The sequence below is a fragment of the Peromyscus eremicus genome, chromosome 11, assembly GCF_949786415.1.
Source record: "Peromyscus eremicus chromosome 11, PerEre_H2_v1, whole genome shotgun sequence".
Lineage (NCBI taxonomy): Eukaryota > Metazoa > Chordata > Mammalia > Rodentia > Cricetidae > Peromyscus > Peromyscus eremicus.
This window is the reverse complement of record NC_081427.1, coordinates 59,584,198-59,608,854: the sequence shown is the minus strand read 5'-3', so window position 1 is coordinate 59,608,854 and position 24,657 is coordinate 59,584,198. Positions and strand designations below refer to the sequence as shown.

General features: G+C 49.0%; 1 protein-coding gene across 1 annotated transcript in view; it reads right to left on the bottom strand.

Moving 5' to 3' along the window:
• Window positions 1–3,129: 3,129 nt before the first annotated feature.
• Window positions 3,130–24,657, bottom strand: part of Thbs4 (thrombospondin 4) — a 45,061-nt gene continuing 23,533 nt past the window's right edge. Inside the window, exons 9-22 of the mRNA XM_059276303.1 lie at window positions 23,319–23,387; window positions 20,342–20,494; window positions 16,224–16,328; window positions 15,878–15,985; window positions 15,466–15,625; window positions 13,668–13,786; window positions 12,109–12,161; window positions 9,300–9,493; window positions 8,203–8,381; window positions 6,942–6,990; window positions 6,658–6,854; window positions 5,655–5,827; window positions 3,767–3,906; window positions 3,130–3,239 (exon numbers count right to left, since the gene is read on the bottom strand). Coding sequence (XP_059132286.1) covers window positions 3,178–3,239; window positions 3,767–3,906; window positions 5,655–5,827; window positions 6,658–6,854; window positions 6,942–6,990; window positions 8,203–8,381; window positions 9,300–9,493; window positions 12,109–12,161; window positions 13,668–13,786; window positions 15,466–15,625; window positions 15,878–15,985; window positions 16,224–16,328; window positions 20,342–20,494; window positions 23,319–23,387 — 1,761 coding nt within the window. The 3' untranslated portion in view covers window positions 3,130–3,177. The remainder of the gene's footprint in view (window positions 3,240–3,766; window positions 3,907–5,654; window positions 5,828–6,657; window positions 6,855–6,941; window positions 6,991–8,202; window positions 8,382–9,299; window positions 9,494–12,108; window positions 12,162–13,667; window positions 13,787–15,465; window positions 15,626–15,877; window positions 15,986–16,223; window positions 16,329–20,341; window positions 20,495–23,318; window positions 23,388–24,657) is intronic.

Below are 24,657 nucleotides of genomic sequence, written 5' to 3'. Positions count from 1 at the left end.
GGCCTCCTCCTGAGACCCTGGGTGTGTCCTCTCTGCCCCAAGGTCTCTCCCATATGTTCTGTGCCATTTCACCCAGGCATGGGCTTTCCCTTATAGTGACGTCTCCTATACCCCAAGTAACAGAAGCAATCATGGGAGGAAAAACATGGAGAGGAATTCGTGTAGTGGGTGAGTGATTATGTCCGCTTCAACTCTGGGAATCATTCATATCAAGCTGGATTTGGAGGAGGATTCTTAGAGAAATGGAGCTGGAACTGACTTGAAAACATCCTGCCCATTTGCCTTCACGGTGCTATGCAGACACTGTGCAGGCTTCTGGGGGAGAAAGGACGTTAGTGGTCTCACCCAGTCGTGGACCCGGTGTGATTCAATACCAACCTGACATGCAAAATGTTCCCACTGGTGCAACAGGGAATGAAGGTTAGGGGGTAAGCAACTGCTTTCTGACTGGATCTGAGGCCTGTTCCACAGGAGGGAATCCATGCCTAGTACTGTAAACCTGGTCAAAAGCCCATGGCTCAGGAGATCACAGGCTCTGTGGGGGAACCTGTGGTCATTCTGCTAAACTGACATGTTGACAAACTGCCAGTATTTATTTGTTGTTGTTGTTGTTTTTTACTTTTTTTTTTTTTTTTTTTTTTGAGCTGAGGACCGAACTCAGGGCCTTGCCCTTGCTAGGCAAGCACTCTACCACTGAGCTAAATCCCCAACTCCCAGTATTTGTTCTTATACCCATAGATGCTTTGGCTGTAGCGGGCAGCCGTTAAAGCAGACTCAGAACTGTGCAAAGCACTGAGAATAAGTGACCGTCGAACACTCAGTTCTAAACGAGACATCTGTATCACTCCCCATCCCGAACCAAGGCTGAGGGAGCCTCACAGACGAGGGGATGGGGACAATGTAAGAGCTGGAGGATGTGCAAAGATGAACCCTGGACTCTCCAGATCTGATCAGCGGACACACCTGCCTAGTAGATGACTGGATTTTGTGAACATGACTTGGTAGACTTCAGGGATCAAAAATATTTCTCCAGAAGAGGATCTATAACCTTCCTCATGGTGCCTAGTGAAACACCAAGAGGTCCAGAGAAGGATCATCCAAACACTATACAGGTATAATCTACCTATACCATGGAGTGGAAAACGGAGAGTGCCTTGGGGCTCTTGAAGGACCTGAAGGCTCAGAAACTACCTTTGTGTGAGCTGTAAAAGGGGGAGGGTTGAAAGGTAATATCTCCAGCCGTCAGGTTCCCTCCCCCTCCCAGGGGGTTCAGAGTTGAGAAAGGTCTGTAGATGTGTTTCACCCAGAGATTGAGAACAGCGGAGGCCATGTGGCTGCTCCAGCCCGTTTCCCTGGGAGACCGGGTAATCAGCAGCAGTGAGGATGGGCTGGCTTAAGGTCTCCCCATTCGTTGAGATCTTGATGTCCTGACTTACAAGCTACCACATCTTTCTTGGCTCTACCTCTAGGGAATATGGCCCTGTAGTGAGCACATACCCCAGTTACGGGGGAGGAATAATCACTCTTGATTCAGACTTGGTATAACACTCATTTATTCACACAGTAAGATTACAAGCAATATTCATCCTGTCCTCCAAATGGAAGCAGGAGTACCTCTCCGGGTGTACAGGTCCGGACTCGCCACGTCTGTTCCTCTGGATCTTGGGTCAGCCTTCCTCAGGTCAGCCACGTCTGCACTGGGGACAGGATCTCACGTCTCTGGCAGAGGAGAGTCATCTCGCACGAGGGCCTGACAAGCTCTGTTGGTCGGGTCTGAGGCTTCATCTTTTATATTCTTTCCTGGCTAGGTTTCTAGTCTTATCCCTACTTCCACACATAGCTTATAGCTTATCACTACTCCATTTGTGGTTTACTTACATCATTCTATTGCTTATCACTCCTAACCAGGGTTGTTCACCCTAGGTCTTACATGTGTCCCTTACAGGCCCTCAAATCCAACATAGTTCATACTAGTCACTATTAGACACCCTGAATACTGGAGCCCTGGTAAAACTTGAATGGATGTTTATAATATATGGTTTAATAATATGGAAATTATGGAAATGGAAACTATATTGCTGAGCCAGGATGTAGCTCAGTTGGTTGAACTACTCAGCATCATACTCAGCACGATATGAAACCAGATAACATGACACTTGCTTGTAATCCCTTCACTCGGGAGGTAGAGGCAAGAGGACCAAAAGCCCATGGCACTATGGTCATACAGAGAGCTTGAGGCCAGTTTGGTCTACATGAGACCCCATCTAAAAAATAAAAGAATAAGTTGCCAAACTTCTTTGGAATTAAATTTCTGAGGGATTTATAAGACGTCTGTGTATCTTTGACAGATAACTAGAAAGTAAGGACAGCTAGATAGATGAGGCGAGCGTCTGCCCTGTACACACAGCAACTGGCACAGATTTTGAGTGCCTTTGGGGGTTGTAGGAGGGCTCACCTGACCCATCTACACCCACATCGTTACTTAAGAGGCAGCCATTTATTGGCCCAGCAAATGTTTGTTGGTTATTGACTTCATGCCTGGTACTGTGGGACCCTGACTACAATGACAAGATCCTTTTTTTCCCATTGGACTCACAGGACACTGAGGGGAGCCAAATATGTAAGTGTCCGTGGAAGGTAGAGACAGAAAGGGTGAGGGGCATCTCTATACCAGGGCAAATCTCCTTCCAGTTTCTCAACTGTGACCTCCTCTGGAAGACCAGGGAGGGTGCCGCAGAGACTCTCAGTCCCAGAATGAGGAGGTCCCTCGGTGAGCAGAAAACAAGTCTTAGTGTGGCACTACACAGGGTCACCCCAGAAAAGACCTTTGGCCTGGTTTGTCCCATTCACACACATCTCAGTGGCACACACTCCGCACTCAAGAGAAAAAGAAAGAAAAGAAGCAACCACAAAAACACTCCATCAGTTTACCAAGGATTTCCCAGGAAAACAACACACACCACCAAAGCCTGCGCTCACATCAGGTACGACTGAGCCCCGTGGTTATTAGAAATAGTCTTCTTTATTTCCACATCTGTATAAAAAGTTTTGGTGTATTTGGGCTGGTAAAAGAAAAGCCACAGTAATATAAAGAGAATTATGGGAAGCTTTAAAAAAACAAAAAAAAGGTAATATTTTTAGTATTTGAGAAAGCAGTTGTGAGATTTCTTCTTTGGCTTAATTATCCAAGCGGTCGAAACTCTGGGTCTGGAACTCCTGGAAGTCCTCGGGTATGGTGTCTGCAACGAGAATCAGGGTGGTGGTCAGGAAGGGTCCTTCCACCCTGCAGTCATGGCCCACCGCAGGCTGCACAGGCCTCCTGTAGGGGGCACTGTCGGCCCGCCCAGGAATCCCACAGGCTCGCAGCCATTTCCGACTTGGGGCTGCTTTGCTGTATACACGTTGCTGGCTACAAGCCCAGCAGTGCTTATTCATAGGCCTGAGGAAAATTAGCCAGCAGAGTGCCTTTTCAGTCTGTGATTATGTTTGAGCCGTATGAAAAGAAAGGCTGCCTGTAAATTAAACTGAATAAATTTCGCACTGAACCCCTCACTCTAAACCATGCAGTTAAACGCTATGGGTTTCAGTTTTCACATTTGGGAAACGGGAAAGCCTGGCTCTGCCTTTCGCTCATGCTATGCAGGGAGCATCAGGTTTTAATGAGCACTCCGGGCTTCGGGGAAGGAGGCGCGCTACAGAAACAAGATCCGGCTCTCTCTGGGTCTCTCCCCGCCCTGTCGAGAGGTAACGAGGAAGAAGAGGTTACCGTTGCAGCGGTACTTGAGGTTGGACCAGATGATGTTTTCTTGAGAGAAGCAGAACACACCAAGTCGGCCTCCGCGCATGGTGGTGTCTATGGTGACCCCAGAGTCAGCCACCAACTCCGAGCCTTCGTAAAAGCGCACCCTGCAGACAGCACAGGTGCCCGTGGTGAGGACGGGGTTCCACTGCTGACTTACGTGCTTGCCTCTTTATTCAGACGTGCCATTTTCCACTGACCCTAGCTGGTCCCTCCCCACTGAGATCAGAAGTTCCCTGGGACACGAACCAAGTGTCCATGTCTTCCTAATTTGTCTTCCACAGACCCAGCATGATATCAGGTACCTTGACAGGTCCTTGCTGGTGTGTTAAAAATAGCCTGACGTCACAGACAAGAGGTTTTGTGGCTTCACTGTCTTGTGAGTTATTATGTTTGGATGCCGTGAAGAACTCCTGCTCTACCTCAGGTCTTACCAATTTCACTGCGTGGCCCCTCAGAGCTCCAATTCTCACTGAGACAGCACCCCATAAGCAGCTTTAGGCAGCTGTGGGGGTAATTTCAGTTGTCACGGTAGCAGTGAGTGCCAGAGGCCCCTAGATGTCTTACAATATCCCGGAGTGAATAGCCAAAGCTTGTCCTTCACTCTAGACCCTGTGGAGTGTCCCCAGGACACGCGGGAAGGTGTGGAACCAGTCAGTGAGTTGGGTCCGGGAGAGGGAACTGTGTTTTAGCTCTGAGCATCCATCTCTTCTACCCTGACTTCACGTTAAACTCCATTTCCCAGGGTAAACCGAGAAATGCCTGAGCACTTGTTTTGTTCAGAAACTAAGAATTGGTCCCCAGATCAGTATTGAGAACGCCATTGTAATATTTAATTCTCCTCCACAATACTCTGTGTTTGAACACTGCCTTCATGTGATTCTAGGCGTAGTTCCAAATGGCTGTTTCCTTTGTCCTCTGGTGTAGCAGTGCCCAGACATTTCCTATTTTGTGGTATAGTAATCAATTCTCGTTTCTTCGCAGTTTTAGGATTCAGGTTGATCTTTCTAAAATTATATACATAGATAGGTCATATTTCCTGTGATTTCTTTTTGGGATGAAAGAGGCACATTGAGCTGAATCAGGTAAGAACATGATCAAGCCTGCTCTTCCTGTGGAGTGAACAGAGACATCGACACAAGTCCACAAAGGACAGGACATGAATTGGCTCTCACCACTTTGTTCTCCCTAGGTGCACCAGACCACCTGGTACCTTCCTGCCCCTGGCTAGGAAACAGCCATCCATCTGCCCACTCACTACAGCACACTAGCTTTGCAAGTCTAGGACATGAAGATGGACTGCATTTCAAAGACACAGCTCTGAGCCACCGTGACTCCCAAGACCAGTTTAAAAAAAAAAAAAAAAGCCCTATAAAGAATTAAGGCCATCACATCAGTCACATGATGGATGACAGTTCATGCTGCGCACAGTACATGCCAGGCAAACCACAGATGTGCCCTTTGGAACTTATGACCCAGCAGCAGGGACAGACTGTAAGAGCTCTGCAGTCGGAGTGGACGGTGTATGAGGAGGGATTATATGGGGCCTGGAGGAGTCTTGGGGACGTCTGGATATCACCTCAGCTGCATCTTGTCCCACTCATCAGGTCCTACTCTCAAACGTTCTGAAGAGCACACCCAAGGGCGCAGCCTCCCCCTGAAGTACCTTTTGCTCTGCAGCTTGGTTCTGTTGTCCAGAACAGTTAAGCCCAGTGTCTGCACCCCACCTCTCTTCTGGGAGCCCTGCCCTGCGGACTGTCAGAGGTCGGCACAGCTCAGGGAAGTGGAGGCTGTGGTCTGTAGAGCGGCCCGGGTGCTCCCCTCTCCGTCCACGGCAGGAGGGCCCTCAGCCTACCTGATGTAGCCCACCTGGGGCCTGTGCTGAAGGAACCAGCGGTAAGACACCTTGTCTTTCCAGCCCACGTTCCTGGAGTCCTTCCACAGCAGCCTGACCTGGTCGCTGGTGTCCCCCGTGTGCCACAGGGAGTTGCGGAGATGTTCCCCTGGGCCAGTTTTAGACTTCACAGCCTGGACGAAGACACGGGCAAGACGTTAGGGCAGGGCATGCTTCAGGTGTCTGAGGTCCACGTGGAGGTGAATCCACGTTCGTTGCCAGCCCTGCAGTTTTATGCTGGCAAGAGCATAAACTTGAAATGTCATTTCTACTGAGCTGGCCCCAGCCCTGTGGAAGTCAGCAGTGGATAATGCTGTGCTCTTCACTCCACCTTTTTCCTGATACAAGTCCATGGCTCTGCCTGTTGGCCCAGCGAGGGCCCCCAGCGAATGTCTGGCTGCAGCATTATGCCTCCTGTCCTAGCAGGTGTGGCAGAGGTAGCCGGCCGTTCCCATACAGTCCATCCCTTTGATTAAATACATTGGCCAACTTCTAACAGGGTTGGCTGGAAGCAGGCCTTCAACCAGTGGTTCTCAACCTGGGGGCCGTGACCCCCATGTCCAACCTCTATCTCCAAAAGTATTTATATTATGATTCATAACAGTAGCAAAATAATAGTTATGAAGTAGCAACGAAAATAATGTTATGGTTGGGGGTCACCACAACATGTGGAACTGCATTCAAAGGTCGCAGCCTTAGGAAGGTTGAGAACCACTGCTAAACCTCCACCTCTTGGACCCCACTCAGCCTGATCCTTCCGGCATGACAGTCACCCAGGTTGGAATGTAGCTAGTTCAATGGAGGGAGGAAAGGCCGTCATCTTAGGCTCCCTGAGCCCAGCATCAGCATGACTGTGTCCATTTCTCAGACTAACTTAGTGCCTTTTTGAAGAACTCTAACTTTAAAGGGAGGCAGGTGAAGGGCCTAGAAGAAAGGCAGGCACAGGGATTCAAACCACCAATACCTTGAGCTGAATGCCCGGCTCTGCGACTGCGCGGAACGGTGTGGCCTGCCAGTACGTCTGCTCTGTCTGCTTCCACATGACCACATAGAAGCTGGAGCTGTCTTGGTAGCCAAAAATAAAGCCGGCATAGTCGTCATCTGTCTGGGTGTTTACGTGGAAGGTCCCTTCAAAGTCAACGCCATTAAATGCCGTGTACCCTGCGGAGTTCAGATCCAATTAGAAGAAGCCACGCACGCTAGCAGCTGGCAGAGTTCTAAACACATGGGCAGAGGCTCAGGACGTACCCACTGCTAGGCCGGGGTCACTGTTCATGGTCTGCACAATTTCCATGCCCTGGGGAGAGAAGGGAGGGAGTTCAGACAACCTTGAGGGGGCTGAGAGAACTGGGAACAGCCGGGACCTCAGGCACTAAAATGACGGTGTACAGTCCAGTATCTGACCCGTTGTTCTGTTTGACATCTACTTAAAGGAGGTGCATGCATGGCAAGAAGGTTTAAAGAAAGCTCCGTGTTGACAGGGAATCACTGTTATTATTACTCTTGCTAATACTGTCACATAAGCTGATTCAATAAGCCCTGAGCCAGGTAGGGGAACATACAACACACATTCTGATGGACCTTTGTGGTTGTGTCGTACTTAACACAACGCACAGTCACCTGGGAAGAGACACCGGATGATGGACTGTCTAGGTTAGGGTGTCCTGCGCGCATATCTGTGGGGGGAATTGTCTTGATTATGCTAGTTGATGTGGGAAGACTCAGCCCTCTGCGGGTAGCACCATTTGCTGCCTTTGGTCTAGGCCTACAGGGGTGGAGAGGGGAGCAGAGCACCAGGCATGCATGCATTTCTCTCAGCCCTTGACTACGGATGTGGTGTGACTAGCTGCTCCAAGTTCCTGCCTTGACTCCCCTACAACACTGGACTACGACTCGGAATTGTGAGTGAAAATAAACTCTTTCTCCCCTTAGTGTCTTTGGTTGGAGTATTTTGTCACAGCCACCTCCATGAAACTAGGACCCATGGGATGTGCTCTGTGACTCTGGAAACTTGACTAGCCCCTGTGCCCTCTTCGGTGGCACAGTTAGGGGCACATGCAGGCGGCAGTCTACTGGAGAGACGAGGAACAAGGCTTATGGGTCACATGGCTGAGGCTCAGCCATCTCAGCCACTTACTGAAGTGCCACTGGGAGCAGCCACAAACGTTTTAGGGAGAGTCAATTCCATCTTCTGTGAAAGTATAGTGCCACAAGGCCACCAGGAGGAGCATGTGCCAAGAGAGTAGAGCCATGTGGTGGTCAATGCCACATGTTACCACTCTCAAGATGTCCTAGATAGAAAGGCTGAGTGGAGCTGGGCAGCGGTGGCGTATGCCTTTAATCCCAGCACTCAGCAGGCAGAGCCAGGCGGATCTCTGTGAGTTCAAGGCCAGCCTGGTCTACAGAGCAAGATCCAGGACAGGCACCAAAACTACACAGAGAAACCTGTCTCAAAAAACCAAAAAAGAAAAAAAAATCAGCCCGAGCTTTTGCAACATGTACCGTGTACCTGGTTCAGGACCACCCAGTTGGGGTCAATCTGGGCATCCCCTTCAGGGTCCAGGACCACAGTCTGGTAGGCCCTAAAGTCAGTCAAGGTGATCTCTGCGTTCTCGGGGCAGACGTCAATGCGATCAATGACCTGGTCCTGGTCGAAGTCAGCTTCACAGATGTCCCCTACTCCATCACCTGAGTGGGTGAAGGGAAGAGTCAGCAATGCAAGGAAGTGAAATGATGCTGAGGCCCACCTCCTCCGCAGAGAAGGGGCCGGGTAGGAGACAGAAACGCCCAAGCTCCGACCGCCAGGCCAGGGCTTTCTCAGAGTCAGGAGAGGGCCTGCATTTGCTGAGTCGACTGGGCCCCACCCTGGAGCCCTCATGATAGCCAATCAGGCCACCCAGAAGCCACCTGGAGTTTCCGGTAACATCAGTCTCAAAGGTTGCCCCCACTCTTTCCCAGAAAGTTCTGACACATAGTTAGGCTCACCGCCTGGTAGGTGGTAGATCTTAAGCTTGACCTTACATGGGGCAAACGTCTAACATGTGCACCAGCCCAGGAATGATTACCACCAGCATATCTTTAAGACCAACTTTGGTGTCCCCTAAGCTGAAGGTGGCGTCCAGGTGCATTCTGCTCACAGCCACGACAGCTGAGACACTGCGTTTGCTTGGCGAGGATGAGCCTTCTCCACTGGAGCCATTTCACATCTGGCCTGGTGCACATGGCTCCTTACCTGCCCGGTCCCCACGGGTGTGTGAGTTTGTGTGTTCCTCTCTGTATGACTCCTGACTCCCAAGGCCAGAAGCAAGCAGGCCCAGAGCTGCGCTGAGGGCCTTCCGGGACCAAGCTGCAGCGTGTGGCTGTGTCATGTTCTATGGGATCTCAGCCCAGCCCAGCTCAGGAAGCAGCAAGGCTGATCAGCTCTGACCCACTTGCACCCTGCTGTCTACCAGATGTCTGCCGTCTACACCAGCTGGACCCGAAGCAGAAGTTGGTGGGGGTGCGGGAAAGCTGAGGATGCCCTGGGGAAGTATGCATCCCTTTACGTGGCTGCAGGGAATCTAGAGGTGTGTGTGTCCCAGGCAGCCCTGGGCTGTGCATGCTTACTGTTGCTGTCTTCCTGGGCTGGGTTGGGAACCAGCCGGCAGTTGTCTGGGCCAGGGGGCACCAGGTCTGGGATGCCATCATTATCATCATCATCGTCACATTCATCACCAATCCCGTCCTTGTCAGTGTCCAGCTGGGCACTGTTAATGACGGTGGGGCAGTTGTCTGTGCTGTCCTGGTGGCCATCCCCGTCACTGCAGAAGGAAAGATTACGGATTAGCGGAGCCCAAAGCCTCCGCTCCCAGGCAGGTGTCTGGGTGGGCTGTCAGCAGGCTGGGTTTTATCAGACCCTATCAGACCTTCCTTTGATAAGGCAGCCTCAGAAACAACTCCCCCGCTTCCCCAAGTCTCCTGAAAGAAGACAGCCACTTCCTGTTTGAAGATAAGAGTCTATTTCTGTGATGTGTGACTCGGGCTGCTGTCGTCTCTAAGGACTGCTGGATGACACCTCTCTCCGAGGGAGCGTGAATGTACATGTGACGGCAAGAGACGTGGAGGCACACGTGAGTCCTTGCTCAGGCATTGGTGAGCAGTGACCTCAGGCACGGTACTGGACCTGAGAGGTGCACAGTCGTCATCTAAAAGACAGCGACAAACACTGGGCCCGCCTCGAAGGGCAGCTTGGAGACCGAGTGATTCCATTTTAGCACCTGTAAGAAGCCCACCCTCAGCACCTGGCTCTAGGGGTCAAGTTGGTGTTTTCTGTTACGTTGATGTTCATGATTCCCATCTGATAACCCCATGAGGACTCAGACCTGAATGCCATGGGGAGGGTGGTGGAGAAGAGGGCCATTCTTTCCCCAGAAGTGGTTGTACCCCAGGAAGCTCACTCTCTGTCCACCTGACTTTTCTTCTTTTCAGGATGAAGGGCTACGGTGGCAGGGGTGTGGGGTGTGGAGGGGGGTGGCAGCACGGGGGGGGGGGGTAGTGCAACTGCTCTGTCTCCGGGAGGACCGTCAGAGTCTTCTGGAACCTTCCATGGCCACCAGGGCTCAGCGTGGCTTCTCTTCTCCCTCTGCTCCACTCAAGGCCTGGCCTGGCCTGGCTTAGAAACTGCTCTTATACCCCCTAGGGGAGGACACAGAGGGAAGCTCTTCTTTTCATACAGAGGGCAGAAGGGCCCCAGAGGAGTGAGTTCAACGTGGACATTGGAATACTGAAGCTGAGAAAGCCGAATTTCTGCACTTCTCATAGCACAAGAGGGAGCTGGCTGGATCAGCACCAAGCACACAGCCCTGCCACAGCCCTGCCGCCTCTCTGGAGAAACAAGCAGTTCCTAGCCCCCTCCCGGTGTGGCTCCAGTTCATGGGAATTAAAATATGGCAGAATGGGTCATTTATTTTAGGCATATATCTAGAGGCTGGTGGGATAGGCTATTTTAGAAATTTCTATAGATGGTAATTGGAGTACATGATGACCCGCCACTGGGAACATCCTTGATGTACACATCACTTAGTTGTCAGGGCGCCCGTCTACCTTCTGCTCTGAGAAACAGACAGCCAGTGTCAGACTGTGTCACGGGCAGGTTCGCCTGTGCTGTGGTCCCAATGACAGCCACTGTCTTTCAAGAGTTGCCCAAGGGATGGCCTGAGCTGGACCTTCCCCTGTTGTCACTTAGCCGAGAAGGTGCGGCAATTGTCTCTACTGTTCTGATGAAGCAACGGCTTCTGAGAGATTGAGGAAACGTTTGAGCTCACTTGGCTGGGAGGCACATGGCGGGAAGGACAGAGCACGAAGAAGACGGGACCTCGCAGGAGCCGTCCTGAGCAAGGTGGGGGTGGGGGGTGGGGAGTGGGGGGTGGGGGGTGGGAGGTGGGGGTCTGACTCCGTAAGGCAACTAACTGAGTCTGTGGTCCAGTTACTAGAAGAAGAACCATGTGCTGTCCTATGCTGACTTTGGGGAATCTTAGACCTGTCCTGACCACCTTTCCAAGAATCACCCGTGGAGGCAGGGGGATGAAATCTAGCTAGGTGGTAGAGTGTTTGGCTAGCAGGGACAAGACCCTGGTTAAATCCACAGTAACTGAATGCAAATCCCCCAAGGTCCAGTGCCCAGGAGTGCAGCCGCCGAGGGCTGAGTGGCACTTGGCTGTGCTTTTCCTGTGCCCCCCCCCCCCCAGCACCTACTCCATCCTCATCCTTTTCTGTTTTCTCTGTGGTGGTGCCCACTCTTGGCTTTGCACATGCTAGGTGAATGTTTTATCACTGAGCTCTGTCCCCAGCTCTCCCTGGTCTTCATGTCAGACTCCATGTTAGGCCAGGAAGCATGGCAGAATGCGCTCCACAGAATAATTCCTCTCAATGAAACAGAAAAGGCGCCAAGGACAATAAAACAACAGTGATCTCTCAGCCAGCTCCTCTGTTCAGAGAGATGATGAACCTTTCCTGATGTGATAATAAAGGGGCTAACGTCTACTGAGTGCTAGCTATATAACAGAAACCACAAAGCACACCTTCCCTGGATTAAGTCAATTCCATACCAGCCCACAGGCTATATATCTACAGTCACTCCCATTTTCAGGAGGCACAGAGAGATTAGGTCATGAACGGCACCTGGCTGCCTTACTCCAAAGCCCTCCTGCAAGACTCCATGATGTTGCATCTCTTTTGCAGAAGAGCTCAAGTGCTAGGCGGAGCTGAAACCACCCTGCACAGTACTTTGTGGGAGATACAATGGCCTGGACCAAAGGTGGAACCACCGTCTCCCGGCAACTTGACTCATCCAGGAATTCTGGAGTGCAATGCCAGCAGATTCCCATTCTCCCCAGAACTCCCACCTGTTTCCCTGCAGCTGGGAGGCATGCCATACCTGTCTTGGTTGGTGTCACAGGAGTCCCCAACCAGATCATTATCCACGTCCGACTGCAAAGAGAGCAGAACGTGTTATTTACCGCTGGGGCCTGCAATGTATGGATTGTTCCTGAGAAGGCAAGCCTGGCCCATCATCACTGGGGTTCAGGAATTGTTTCTTGAGAGCTAGAGTGACATAAAGCTGCAAAAGAACGCCACCATATTGGTGTAGGCACAATGCTGAATTTTCCAAAAAAGACTTTTAAAATACCAAGCTTCATGGAGGGGCTGCCCACACACCAGATGAGCTGCTTGGGAAGGGCTCTGGGCAACACAGTGGCTAGCAGAGACTGGGTGCACTGGCTGGATTGGAAGGGAGCCAGCCACAGGCATGGGTCAAGGCACACTGACTCTGTGTTGCCTCCGCACTTTGGAGTTGAGACAGGATGAGGAGTGAGGCACTGTGGGTAACAAGGACTCTTTCTTTTTCGGGCTTCAGAAACAGATTGCTCACCACGCCCAAGGATCCAAGCAGCAGGTGTATGGGCAGAGAAACAATGTATCACTTACTGGACTTAATCTGCAATATCCACGCACAGACTTAGTAACTAAAGGGGCATGTGATTAGGCTCATGTCCATCTTTCTATTTTCTTTGACAGTAGAAACATGTCTGGGCCTCATTAAGCTTATGTTGCTAATGTCATCAGTGTTATGTGGCTGTGAGGTGATTCCCAAGGGTCTCATGAGTCCCCGTCCCGACTCAGGTGGCACCATTTTGTTCTGATTCCATTTTGTGTTTGCTTAGACAGTTCTCAGCCCTCTATCCGGAACCTTCTCTCAACAGGCACATCTGCCTTGGCCACACACTTGGGATTTCCACGACCTTGACCAGGGTCCAGGTTTAATTTAACCAAATTAAACTAAAATAACTAGAAAAATATGAGTGAAAAGATAACTGGCATGTTTTATCTAAAATAATTACTGTGCTCTGCCATGAATGGATGTTTCAAGGTTACTCTGACCCTCATCTAACTTTGACATAATCATGGTCTTTGTGGTTTTTGCCTTTCAAAACTTTGTATCCCTGAGCTTAGGCACCAAGAGACTTTACAGAGGCACAAGCCTGCTCTTGGTCTGGCCATCAGTAAAAAAGGATTTAAGACCTTTCATTGGCTTAACCAGCATGGCTGTCAATAAGTATCTCATGTGGATCATTTTGGTCCCATCATTCTCAGGCCTAATCTCTGTCATTTCCCCACTTGAGCCTCGATACAACAGCAAAGAACGGCCAACAGCTTGGCTGGGTTTTTCCAGATGTTGATCGTTAGGGAATCTTTTTTTTTTAAATTTATTTATTTATTATGTATACAGTGTTCTGTCTGCATGTACGCCTGCAGGCCAGAAGATGGTGCCAGATCTCACTACAGATGGTTGTGAGCCACCTGTGGTTGCTGGGAATTGAACTCAGGACCTCTGGAAGGACAGTCAGTGCTCTTAACCTCTGAGTCATCTCTCCAGCCCTCATTAGGGAATCTTTACGTGCGGGAGTTCAGTCCACCGTGTGAACCCTGTCTTACCTGGTTAGGGTTACTGACGTCAGGACAGCTATCACAAGCATCTCCGACACCATCACCATCCCGATCCCGCTGGTCACGGTTGGGAACTCTGGGGCAGTTGTCTAAAACGTTTTTTATTCCTGCAAGAAAAGAATGCTACCATGGGTCGGGAGACTGCCATAGGAAAGGGTGGAACATAGAGACTTCTAGCTGCTGAGAGGCCAGGCTGTGGTCACTTATTCCTGCTGGGCCATTGTTACATTGCTGTCCTTAGTGGTATCTGGAGGTGACCTCGAGGAAAGTCTTCTGTGACACTCAGATCTGAACAGCTCTCTAAGGCAGCTATCCAGTGAACTCTAGTTTGTCAAAGATGTTAAGGGTTGTGGCAGCATCCAGAGAAGGAGGCCATGATGACTGGGTGGGCTGACCCAGCAAAGGAGGACCTTGTAGGTGTCTAAATTTGAATGGAGACAAAAGACCTCTGGGCAGTGGTATATAGGAGTTGAGCCTGGGCCTATTGAATCCCTGTCTCCCGATTTCATGTTCGACGATATTTGAAATCAACAGTGAAGGGAATAAGATTGTAGAAATGGCCACATGCTACAGGTTAGGGGTACTTTATTGACTGGTTCATCAGCATACCACCGCAGTGAAGTTGTCACGTAAGCTCAGGTAGGCCTATGCTTTAGGAGAGGTGCGGATATTCTGGAGGAGTGGATGTGTGTGTTTGAGGGGGTAGCATTTTTAAAAGGAGGTTCTTCCAATGGTGCGGTATGTTTTCAGAAACTCAGATCCTAAGCTGCCTTTTAATGATAGTTGTTTGTCATATGCTATGGACATCATATTGAATAAAATGTCCTTCCTCAAGCTCCATGAGGCTTCAGAGCTGCCCATGGCATGGGACCTCACTCTACCCTGTGGTAGAGTCCCAGAGCTTGGCAGTACAGCCACCATGACATTCCAGCCCTGCCCAGAGCAGGCAGGGGCTGGCCGCATCTTCCTGGTCTGCATTCAGGAGGAGTCTGTCCCCAGGGTATAGTGTCTGATCCTTGTAGCCTGCTTTCTTGGGTCTCCAGCCCCCAAATCATGACATTGAGACTTATTATTAGCTATGAATGCTTGGTCTTAGTTTAGGCTTGTCCCACTAGCTCTTAGAACTTATAATAACCTGTTTTTCTTCATCTACGTTTTGCCTCGGGGCTTTTTACTTTTCTTTCATTCTGTATGTCCTACTGTCCTGCTTCCTCCATGTCTGTCTGTCTGGCCCTGGATGTCTCTCTTTCTTTCTCCCTTTCTTTCTTCTCTCAGGAGCCTAGATTCCTCCTCCTACTTATTCTCTCTGCCAGCCAGCACCCCCATCCCTTTCTGCCTAGCTATTGGCCATTCATCTTTTTATTAGACAATCAGGTGCCTCAGGCAGGCAAGCTGAAACAGATGCAGCACATCTTTACATAGTTAAACAAATGCAGCACAAACAAATGGAAGACATCTTTACATAGTTAAAGTAATATTCCACAACAGACCTTACTCAGTTCTCCATTCCCAAGTCTTTCCTAAGGTAAGGGGAAGGGGTGGGGTGGGTGAGGAGCCAGGAAGGCAGAGGCCCTGTAGACACAGCCCTGACAAGATGCTAGTAGAAGGTACTCTCTCAGAGTTCCTGCAATAGTATAGTGTAGCAGAAACATCTAGGGTTACTGGGCCACCAGACATGGGTCAGAGAGTCCGCTAGATGGGGAGTTCCTGAGTCAGCATGTCTGTCCCCACTCTTGGTGAGGTCAAAAGGACAAAGGAAATGAAAGGCTGAGCAAAACAAACCTACCATCCCCGTCCATGTCGTCATCACAGGCATCTCCTTTTCCATCCCCATCAGTGTCCCTCTGGTCATTATTCAGGACAGTCCGGCAGTTGTCACAGGCATCCCCGAAGATATCTTTATCACTGTTCCTTTGGTCTACATTGTGAGTCAGGACACAGTTGTCCTAAATGGCGAGAAGGTGGGACACTTACTCAGACTTACTTATGCCTGCCTCGCTGCGGTGGCTGCCCAGGTCTGTCTGTCTTATATTTTAAACACCCGTGACTCTTACAGGCCAAGCTGCAATGCTGTGGGAACATGGGCATGGAGACTAAGGTCTGAGATGGTTCATCTCAGTGACTGGCTTCGCAGGCTCTCCTCCACAGTCCCTCCCTGGTGCGCCGCAGAGTGCACACTCTCCCCACAAAGCTGGTACCTGCTCATTCAGAATCCCGTCTCCATCAGCATCCTCATCACAGGCATCTCCGATGCCGTCTCCATCTGCATCTTCTTGGCCAGAGTTTGGCACATACTTGCAGTTATCCTGATGGGGGAAACAGCTCAGAGTCACGTCCTATCCATCTGTCTCATGTCAAAAAGTATTTCTGACCCCAAGACTGAGCGTGGTTGCCTGGCTTAGCTAGTGGCTGTTTTCTTTGCTTCGTTTGAGACACAGCTACTTTAAAACTTTTAGGTGAAACCAGTAGAACCTTCCCAAAGCCATGTAAGACCTGGCTTTGAAAATCCACAGGGTATTTTTTCCCCCTGCTTGTTCTCCTTACCTTCTTGCAGTTCCTAGCAGAGCACGGCAGTTCTTCATCGGGGTAACTGTCAATGTCCACATCCTTTCCACAGACATAGCCGTCACCAGCCCAACCAACACCACACTGCAAAGGGAGAGTCAGTTAGAGGTCTGGGAAAACAGCCCCCAAGGAGGCAGGTGACCAACTTGGTCTCTGCTCCTGTGTGAGGGTCCCCAGGGGGAAGATCCAGGAGCCTCACATCCTGGGTGGGTGACATTTAACAATCCAGTGTGCTAAGCATAGTGGACCATGCCTGTAATCTCAGAACTAGGAGAGGGAGGCAGGAGGATTAGACTCTGTTCAAGGTCATCCTCGATAAACAGTGAATTAAAAGCCAGCCTGGGCTATCTGAGGTTCTGTCCCCCACAAACCAAACCAGGGCTGAAAAGATGCCTCAGTGCTTGTTGGACAAGCATGAGGACCTGATTTTGGGTCCCCAGCACCCATGGAAAAGGCTGGGCACAGCAGCTCATGTCCATGATTCCCGAGCCTCCCCTGGGGCTGCTGGCCGGATAGTCTTGTGCAATCAGTGAGCTCTAGATTCTGTAGATACTCTGCCTCAAAAGGATATGGTAAGGAGGAATAAAGGAAAACTCCTTGCCTCACTTGTGTGCATGCAAACCACCCCCACACAAACTAACAAAACAGGGAAAACGCAAAACAATTTATAGTTGTGTGGGAACAGACAATGATTTTCAACTCCAAAGGCTCCAAGGGAGATGGATAGAGAATACTCCCTATGGATCCTGTTCCCATGGCTCAGACAAGCAAAGGCAACCCACTCTCATGTGCACACTCAGAGATGGTCTGTGCACAGCCAAGCAGATACACAGTCCTTCTCTTTGGTCTTCTCGTTCAGTTGGCTGCACACATTTAGGTGTATAGATTCTTCTGCAGCTTAAAAAACAGGGTGACATTTTCTTTTGGCATTCTCCCTGTGTCTCTTCATGGATATCCGTGGTATCCTTTTTAGTGGCCACAGATCTATTAGAGATAAGGCTGAACAGGACGTACCTCGGTTGACTCAATTTATTCTCTACTTGGGGCTGTCAGGCTTCTAACAGCTTTGATAGGGCTGACAATGTTGCCTCAAATCATTTCAGTACCTTTGTCCTTCTGGGTGTACTAGGTTAGCTCATGGCGTACTGGGTTCAAACATTTATTATCAATATAGTGTGTATAGGTGTGCTCCTGAGAGGATATATGTGTACCATGTATGTGCAGGTGCCCTTAGAGGCCAGAAGAGGGCGTCGGATCCCCTGGCACTGTAGTTACAGGGAGTTGTGAGCCACACAGGGGGGCTGAAAATTTAACTCAGGTCTTCTGCAAGAACAGCAAGTGCTCTTAACAGCTGAGCCATCTTTCCAGTTCCTAAGGTGTTCCTAATTTGGGGTTGTGATCAAAGTGTCCACATGACTGTCCAATTCATCTCCTCCCCCCTGAAATAAAGGCTGAGTGGGCAGGGTGGCTGCAGCATTTATCACTTTCGAGCTACAGTCTTGTATCTGAATTAGTTCTTATGGGTCAATTTCCACCCAAAGAGGGAAACTTTATCTCTATTCACACCCCTTTCTTTAAACAGAGGTGGTCCCCACTGGTGTGGTCATTGCTGGCTCTGTGTACCTTCCCCTTCCATATGCTCCCTGGAGCATCCTGCTGCCCAGAAAGCCAACAGTAATCCTCACTACCAGCAGTTCAAGTGGGAAGTAACAATTTTATTTCAGTCTTTAAAATTACATTTACAATGTTGCATGAAAGGAAGGAAGATTAAAAGTGTGTGTGTGTGTGTGTGTGTGTGTGTGTGTGTGTGTGTGTGTGTGTGTTTGGTTGGTAGAGGGTACCTTTACCTGCTGAGTCATTTCTCTGGCCTATCTGCCAACAGTTTTTCTAAAGTGGTTTTTCCCCAGCCATTTTCTCCAGTCCTTAAGAAGACACTGCAAGGTCAACACTGTCCCTTTTATGCAAGAGTCACATGAGCTCAACCCGGGTCAGCGCCTTGCCCAAGCTCCCAGAGCTGAGAGCATTAACCTAAGGCCTGTCCCCTTGACTTTGACCCCTTGCATTTGGTTAATGTACACTTTTGAGTTCTCCCTTGCGTGTCCAAGGTGCCCCAGAGACAGGATGGTGAGTCTCCAAGATAGAGGGAACCCTTCTTAAAAGCTCTCGGGTGTGAGGTGGGGCCTGAGAATCAGCTCTGATGCGGGGTGTGGGGGTGGGGGTTAGGGGTGAGGGAGGTGGGGGTGAGGGATGAGGGAGGTGGTCATGGTCGTGGGGGCAGGTGGGGCGGGGAAGGACAGGAAGAGGAAGAGAAAAAGAGGAGACAGCACTCAGAAAGCCTGGGAGCCACCTAAGCAGGGGCGGAAAAGCAGACCTGGAACCAGAGCTGATGGGAGAGAAGACGGGAGAAAGCTGGAGTCAGGACCAGCAGCAAGGAACAAATCTCTGGGAAATTTCCTGGCTTCTCAATAGCAGTAAGGTGTTTTCCGGCCAGTAACATCCCCGGCGCCCCTACCTACCTGTCCCTCTCCTCTGCTCTCCCTGTACAGCCTGAGTCACCCCTATCCCCCCACCCCAGAGGCCCCTCCCCAGAGCCCCGTCTCACTCAAGGGCTTCCGCAGCGGAAGACCTGGAAAGTTCAGCTGTGGGTCCGGTCCTCCGCTCATTTTAATGAGGAAAAAAATTCCTCTAGGAACAAATACATTTTTAATGAGCCATTTTCTGGCAGATTAAATTATTTTAGTAGTCACACCGAGTTTATCAATCCTTTACCATCTGTCGTTGTGCCTTATTACAAATTCAAAAACATATTACGAGCCCCATCACCCACCATCCCGGAGGAGCCATCAATTTGTTCACAGAAAATGAGAATTTAAGCACAGATATAGACTTGCTTTTCAATGACTTTAATAAAAAGTATATGTATGTAATAACATGCCCAACCATCAGGATTGGGGGGAAGCTTAGTTCTTTTTCTCTCTCTGACACATCACATTCTCTAGACTTTGCTCTAGAATACTGGTACTGCCGTGAAAGGCTGACTTTATTACACTTATTTTTTTTTCAATCTTATTTTCTAATTTGAAAAGTGATAAAATGACTGAGAAAAAGTTTCCAGCCAGAAAGTGTAAATTTGAGGAATGTGATGGGGATTTTTTTTTTTTTTTTAAACAGGGTCTCACTGTGTGGCTGTAGCTGGCCTGGAACTAACTCTATGACACAGAGTGTGTGTAGACCAGGCTGGCCTTAAACTCACAGAGATCAGCCTGCCTCTACCCCCCAAGTGCTGGCATTACAGGGGTGCCACCACACCTGCCCCTGTCCCTGGAGGGGGCATTTTTACGCTGCTCTGAGGGGCTTACCATGGTCACGGGACCACAGACCAAAGCTTTCCTACTGTGTGCCTGGAGCCCCAGAACAGAGAGAGAAGTGAGCTAGCTACCCAAGGCAGCCGAGATGCTAGTGCCTGAGCTCCCTGAGGACTCCGGTCCTGGCTTTGGGATTGGTTGATGGGAAGAGGTTTCTTTAAAGAGGGATCAGGTCAGAGCAGGAAATCAGAGCTGGGAATGCATAGAGACTGACCATTCACTGAGCTGTGCCTAAGCGGGGTCGAGAGGGCCACAGAGAAGGTGCCACCCACCCGTGGGTGACAGATTTCCCAGTTTCTATCTCCACACTCCCACCCAGCCCCAGGTATGAGGTCACATTAACACTGGACATCTCAAGGGTGAGGACAGTTATGAATAACAATGGGTACGCCATAAAGTATAACCAGGGACAGAGCAGGAGGGGAGGGAGGCTCTCCCACCTCTCAGCTGTTGGCATTTTAGGCAAAATTTCCACAGAAGGCCATAGGGAGTTGGTGTCCCATAGGGCTTCCACCATCCAGGTACCCAATCCAGCCAAGAGGTAGAGAAAGGGAGAGATCAAGGTCGGATGGGCCTCAGACTGTCGCTCAGAAACCTCACTGAGCCAGTTATATTCTGTGCTGGTCTGGGCTACAACGTTTAAGTTTTGGCACACTGTGACCCTGAAGCGAGTAGAAACTGGGGGGAGGGGGGGAGATTGTGCTTAAAAAGGAAGGGGAACCAAGAGCTTACCACACAGGTCACATCCCCCTGCCTCTCTTCAATGCACTGTGCGTTCACGCTGCACGGGTTCAGCTCCGGGTTCCTGCAGTTTCTTTCGGTCTTACACCCCCGGGTCTGGTCACCGGTGTACCCCGGTTTGCAAGGCCCGCAGCGATACGATCCCTACCGGGGGCAAAGATGAGATGATGAGCCGGAGTCGGGCAAAGGCCATCTGTCTCCACTCGGTGGTTCGAGGACCGAGCCTAACGACCCACGGCTCTCTGCGCACATGCGTGTCTCATAACCTCCTGGGCGTGTTGGCGAACCTGCCACCAGGCGGGAAGCGGCAACCGGACACACAGGCATTAGAGAGCCAGGACTGACGGTGGAGAAGGCAGGGTGGTATCCAGCAGTGTTCTGACTTACCAGGGGGCAAAGGCTGAAGGTTGCAGTGAGGTCCTGGGAGGCAGAATGACAAGCTTACTCTGGGGATAGAGAAGCGGCCTGCCTAAAAAGTTAGGTGAAAAGTAACGGTTCCCTTGGCTTTTATTCACACAGAGACACCGTGATAGCTTGCCCTGAGAGGTTCTGCTGAGGTAGGTTATCTGGGAAGGAGCAAAGAAGCTCCACAGAGCACTTCACAGGCTAGGGAGGACACCTGATTTTTTTAAAAAGTTAAAATATCAGTACAGATAGTTTTCAGAGCTTTTTTTTTTTTTTAATATTCATTGATTTGAGTATTTTGCCTGCATATTTGCATGTACACCACAGGTGTGCCTGGTGCTTCCAGAGGCCAGAAGAGGGTGTCAGGGCCTCTGGAACTGGAGCTGCAGATTGTTAGCCTCCGTGTGGATGCTGGGAACTGAACTCTGGTTCTCTGTAGGAGCAGCAAGTGCTCTTAACCCCTGAGCCATTTCTCAGCCCCTCAAAGTGTTTCTGCTCATTAGACGTTTTCCGTTTTATTGAGATTCAACTAGCAAATAAAATTATATATATATATATATATGGGGGGGTGTTTGTGGGGGGGGAACGTAGGGTGGGTACAGGTGCCATGAAGTGTGTGTGGAAGTCAAAGGACAACTTGTGGGAGTCAGTTTTCTCCTTTCACCAGGTAGGCCCCAGGAACTGAACACAGGATGCTAGGCTTGGCAGCAAGCCCTTTACCTGCCAAGCCAACTCACTGGCCCAGAAGTTGTACATACTTAAACTATTCAGTCAGATGATACCTACATTGTGAAATAATCACCACAGTTAATTTATACAGCACAGCTATCACCTCATTGTAATGACCTTGCTTTGCTTTGTTTTTAGGCAAAATATCACTTTATAGTCCAGGCTTGTCTGGAACTCACTAGGTGTCACAGACCAGTCTTGAACTTGGGGTGAACTTGCTGCCTCAGCCCCCTGAGTGCTGGTATTACAGATGCGACCTTCCCTCCTTTGTTTTGAATGTTTACTTTACACATCTACTACCCCACTTGTTAAGTATGGGTCCCCACACTTGCACGGCAGTACCTCAGATCGTTTCATCCACAAAGCTTAACTGATTGGCTGACTTACAGCTGGGTGACTTTAGTCACTCCTGACTGGCAATGCCAATGCTCTTTGCCAGGGATTTTTAAAATAATCGGTCAGTTCCTTGGACATGCTGCCAACTCCTTCCTTTTCATGGCCTCTGCTCTTTTCCTCTTGCCTACTCCTTCATCTTAGGGTTCTCTGGAGTTCGATCCACTGTCTGCTTTTCCTCTCTCCGGGTGGCTCCTATAATTACCTTTATACCAAGGTTTCCCAAATCTATGTCTGCAGACAAGCTTTGTCCTTGAAAAAGGCTAAAAATTGTAAGTACCATTATGTCCCCATAATGGTGAATGCCTCAGGCTCCTGGAGACCTAAGGAGATGTGTGGCCTCTACCTAATTATGCAACACCCCATGCCACAGTCTTTTAATCCATAAACTGGGCACCACATGCTACTGCCTACTCATAGGGCTCTTCTGAGAATTAAAGGGTATGATGATATTTATAAAGGGCTTTTATTTGCAAAGAAATGAGATGGGAGTTAAACAGCTTTCCCAGAGAATTATGGTGAGTTAGAAACAAGTCTTTTCGTAAAAGTTGTGGCGACAGAGAAGAATCAGAACCTCTTTCCTTGTTATTGTACTCTGTTCCATCTTTCATCTTCACACAGTGAATAGAAACTTCCAGAAATAAAGCCTATGCTGGCGTATTCAAATTACAGACTTCCCTAAGTGCTAAGCATTTAAATTCCATGCAAATGGCTTTTTGAAAAGGTTTCTTTAAAACAAATAAATAAATAATAAATAAAAACTACTGTTTGATGATCCCGTAGTCACCAATAAAATACTAAACCATTAACAGAACCTAATAGGCTCTTCAGTTGGGGATGATGTTGAGTTTCCCCATCAATGTCACTGGATTTGGAATCCCCTAAGAGACCCAACTCTTGGTGGATAGTGTGAGGCGTTTCCAGAAAGGTTTGACTAAGGAAGGAAGCTTCAGTGAGCTCCTTGAGGACCAGCATTCTTCCATCTTTGCTGACAGCCTGTGGGCACATAGTGACCAGCTGCCCCACGCTACAGAAGAGCCTTTATCTCTGCCATCCCTTCCCTGCCACAGTGGACTAGGAGCCCAAAGGAGCATTTCCTTCCTTAACTGTGTTTTGACTAGTAACTTTTTTCACAGTGATGAGAACAGGAACAAATTTAGATGTCAAGATAATTATCAAAGAACAGAAAAAATTGACAAAGGGTAAAGAACTTGGCTTTTTAATATAAAAATGAATTATAAAATAACTACCCACAGTAAACATGCTTCCAGCATAGACTTTTGCCCTCACTCTGCCAATCAAATGTTATACATGCATACGGTCTGCATGTTTGGAGTTATAATCTACACACACACACACACACACACACACACACACACACACACACACCTGCTTCTGAACCTGGCTCTGCTTCGATAGAAAAGCTATGAGAAATACTTACCAAAGTGTTGATGCAGATAGAATTCAGAACACACGCTCCATTTCGACACTCATCCACATCAGTGCACACCTAGGCATAAAAGTTCAAAGACATCTCAGACCTGCTGCTTAAACAGAGAGGCAAATGGATTTTCCTGTCTTGCCATCTTTAGGTGAAGACACATGGAATTTCAGGTAGAGTGTTGAGGGAGGAGGATTTAAGCTCTCTAGGCATTTGTGCACTTCATCTAACTGCAGATGTTAACTGTCCTCACGAAATTTAAAGCCATTCAGGGAACTTATCTACTCCATAACCTTACATCAGGAAAACCCTTCCCTTCCTGCTCGATACCCAACGTGCTTCTGAGGATTCCTATCTTTCTTCAGTTCTGGAAAGTTCTCAGCTTCTCTCCAGTTTTGTTATTTCTAGTCCTTCTTTGGATCTACCGTCAGATAAAGCATGAGCATTCTCACAAGAGTTTCTCTCTCTCTCGTTTCGTGTGTCTTTGCCAAATCCCGAGATGTGTTCTCAGGGTCACCTCTCAGCTAATAAACTGCAAGTCAGTGGTGTCTAATCTGTTCCACCTGTTGACTGAGTTAAAAAAAAAACAACTCTTTTTACTATGTATTAATTATGCATAATAATGTTTCATTGTGACATTTTCATACATGTGTGCTCTATTGAGCTATTAAGTTCAGTGGTTATACTTTTAATTGGTAATATCCTTTTCCCTTTCCTAAAAAAGATTTTTCTTGAGCTTTTTGTTTATATATTTTTAAATGTTTTTGATGTAAATAGAATTACATCACTTCCCCTCCCTTTCCTCCCTCCACCCCCTCTAAGGTTCCCTCCCTTGAACCCTTCCCCTACTCAAGTTGATAGCCTCTTTTTCTTTGATTGCATTTGTTACAAGCACATATATGTATGTATACACATAAGTATACTTAAATAACTCCTGCGTCTACGGCTCAGAGGAATTTGAGGAGGGGATGGAAACACGGCAAGAGGCGGAATACTAGGAAGTCTTCTATGGAAACAGTTTCTCCTAGAAACGGCTGCATAAACAAGATCAGCAGCAACAGCAACAGCAATGGCTATATTAACGTGGAAGGGAGGAAGTTCCCGTGGGGCCCTACCCCTAGACAAAGAACTACAGGCCACTGCTGACCGCTGGGAGAAGGAGAATTGCTTCTCCCAGGCATGAGCCCCTTGACTCCATCCAGTGCAGAGCAGTCAGCCTTGAAACCACGTATACACACATTGATAATAGTTTTATTTGGATACCTTTTACACTTGTCTGTTTTCCCCTAACAGTACCCTTCTCTTTAATCACAGCACTGACCCTTTGTCATTCATTTTA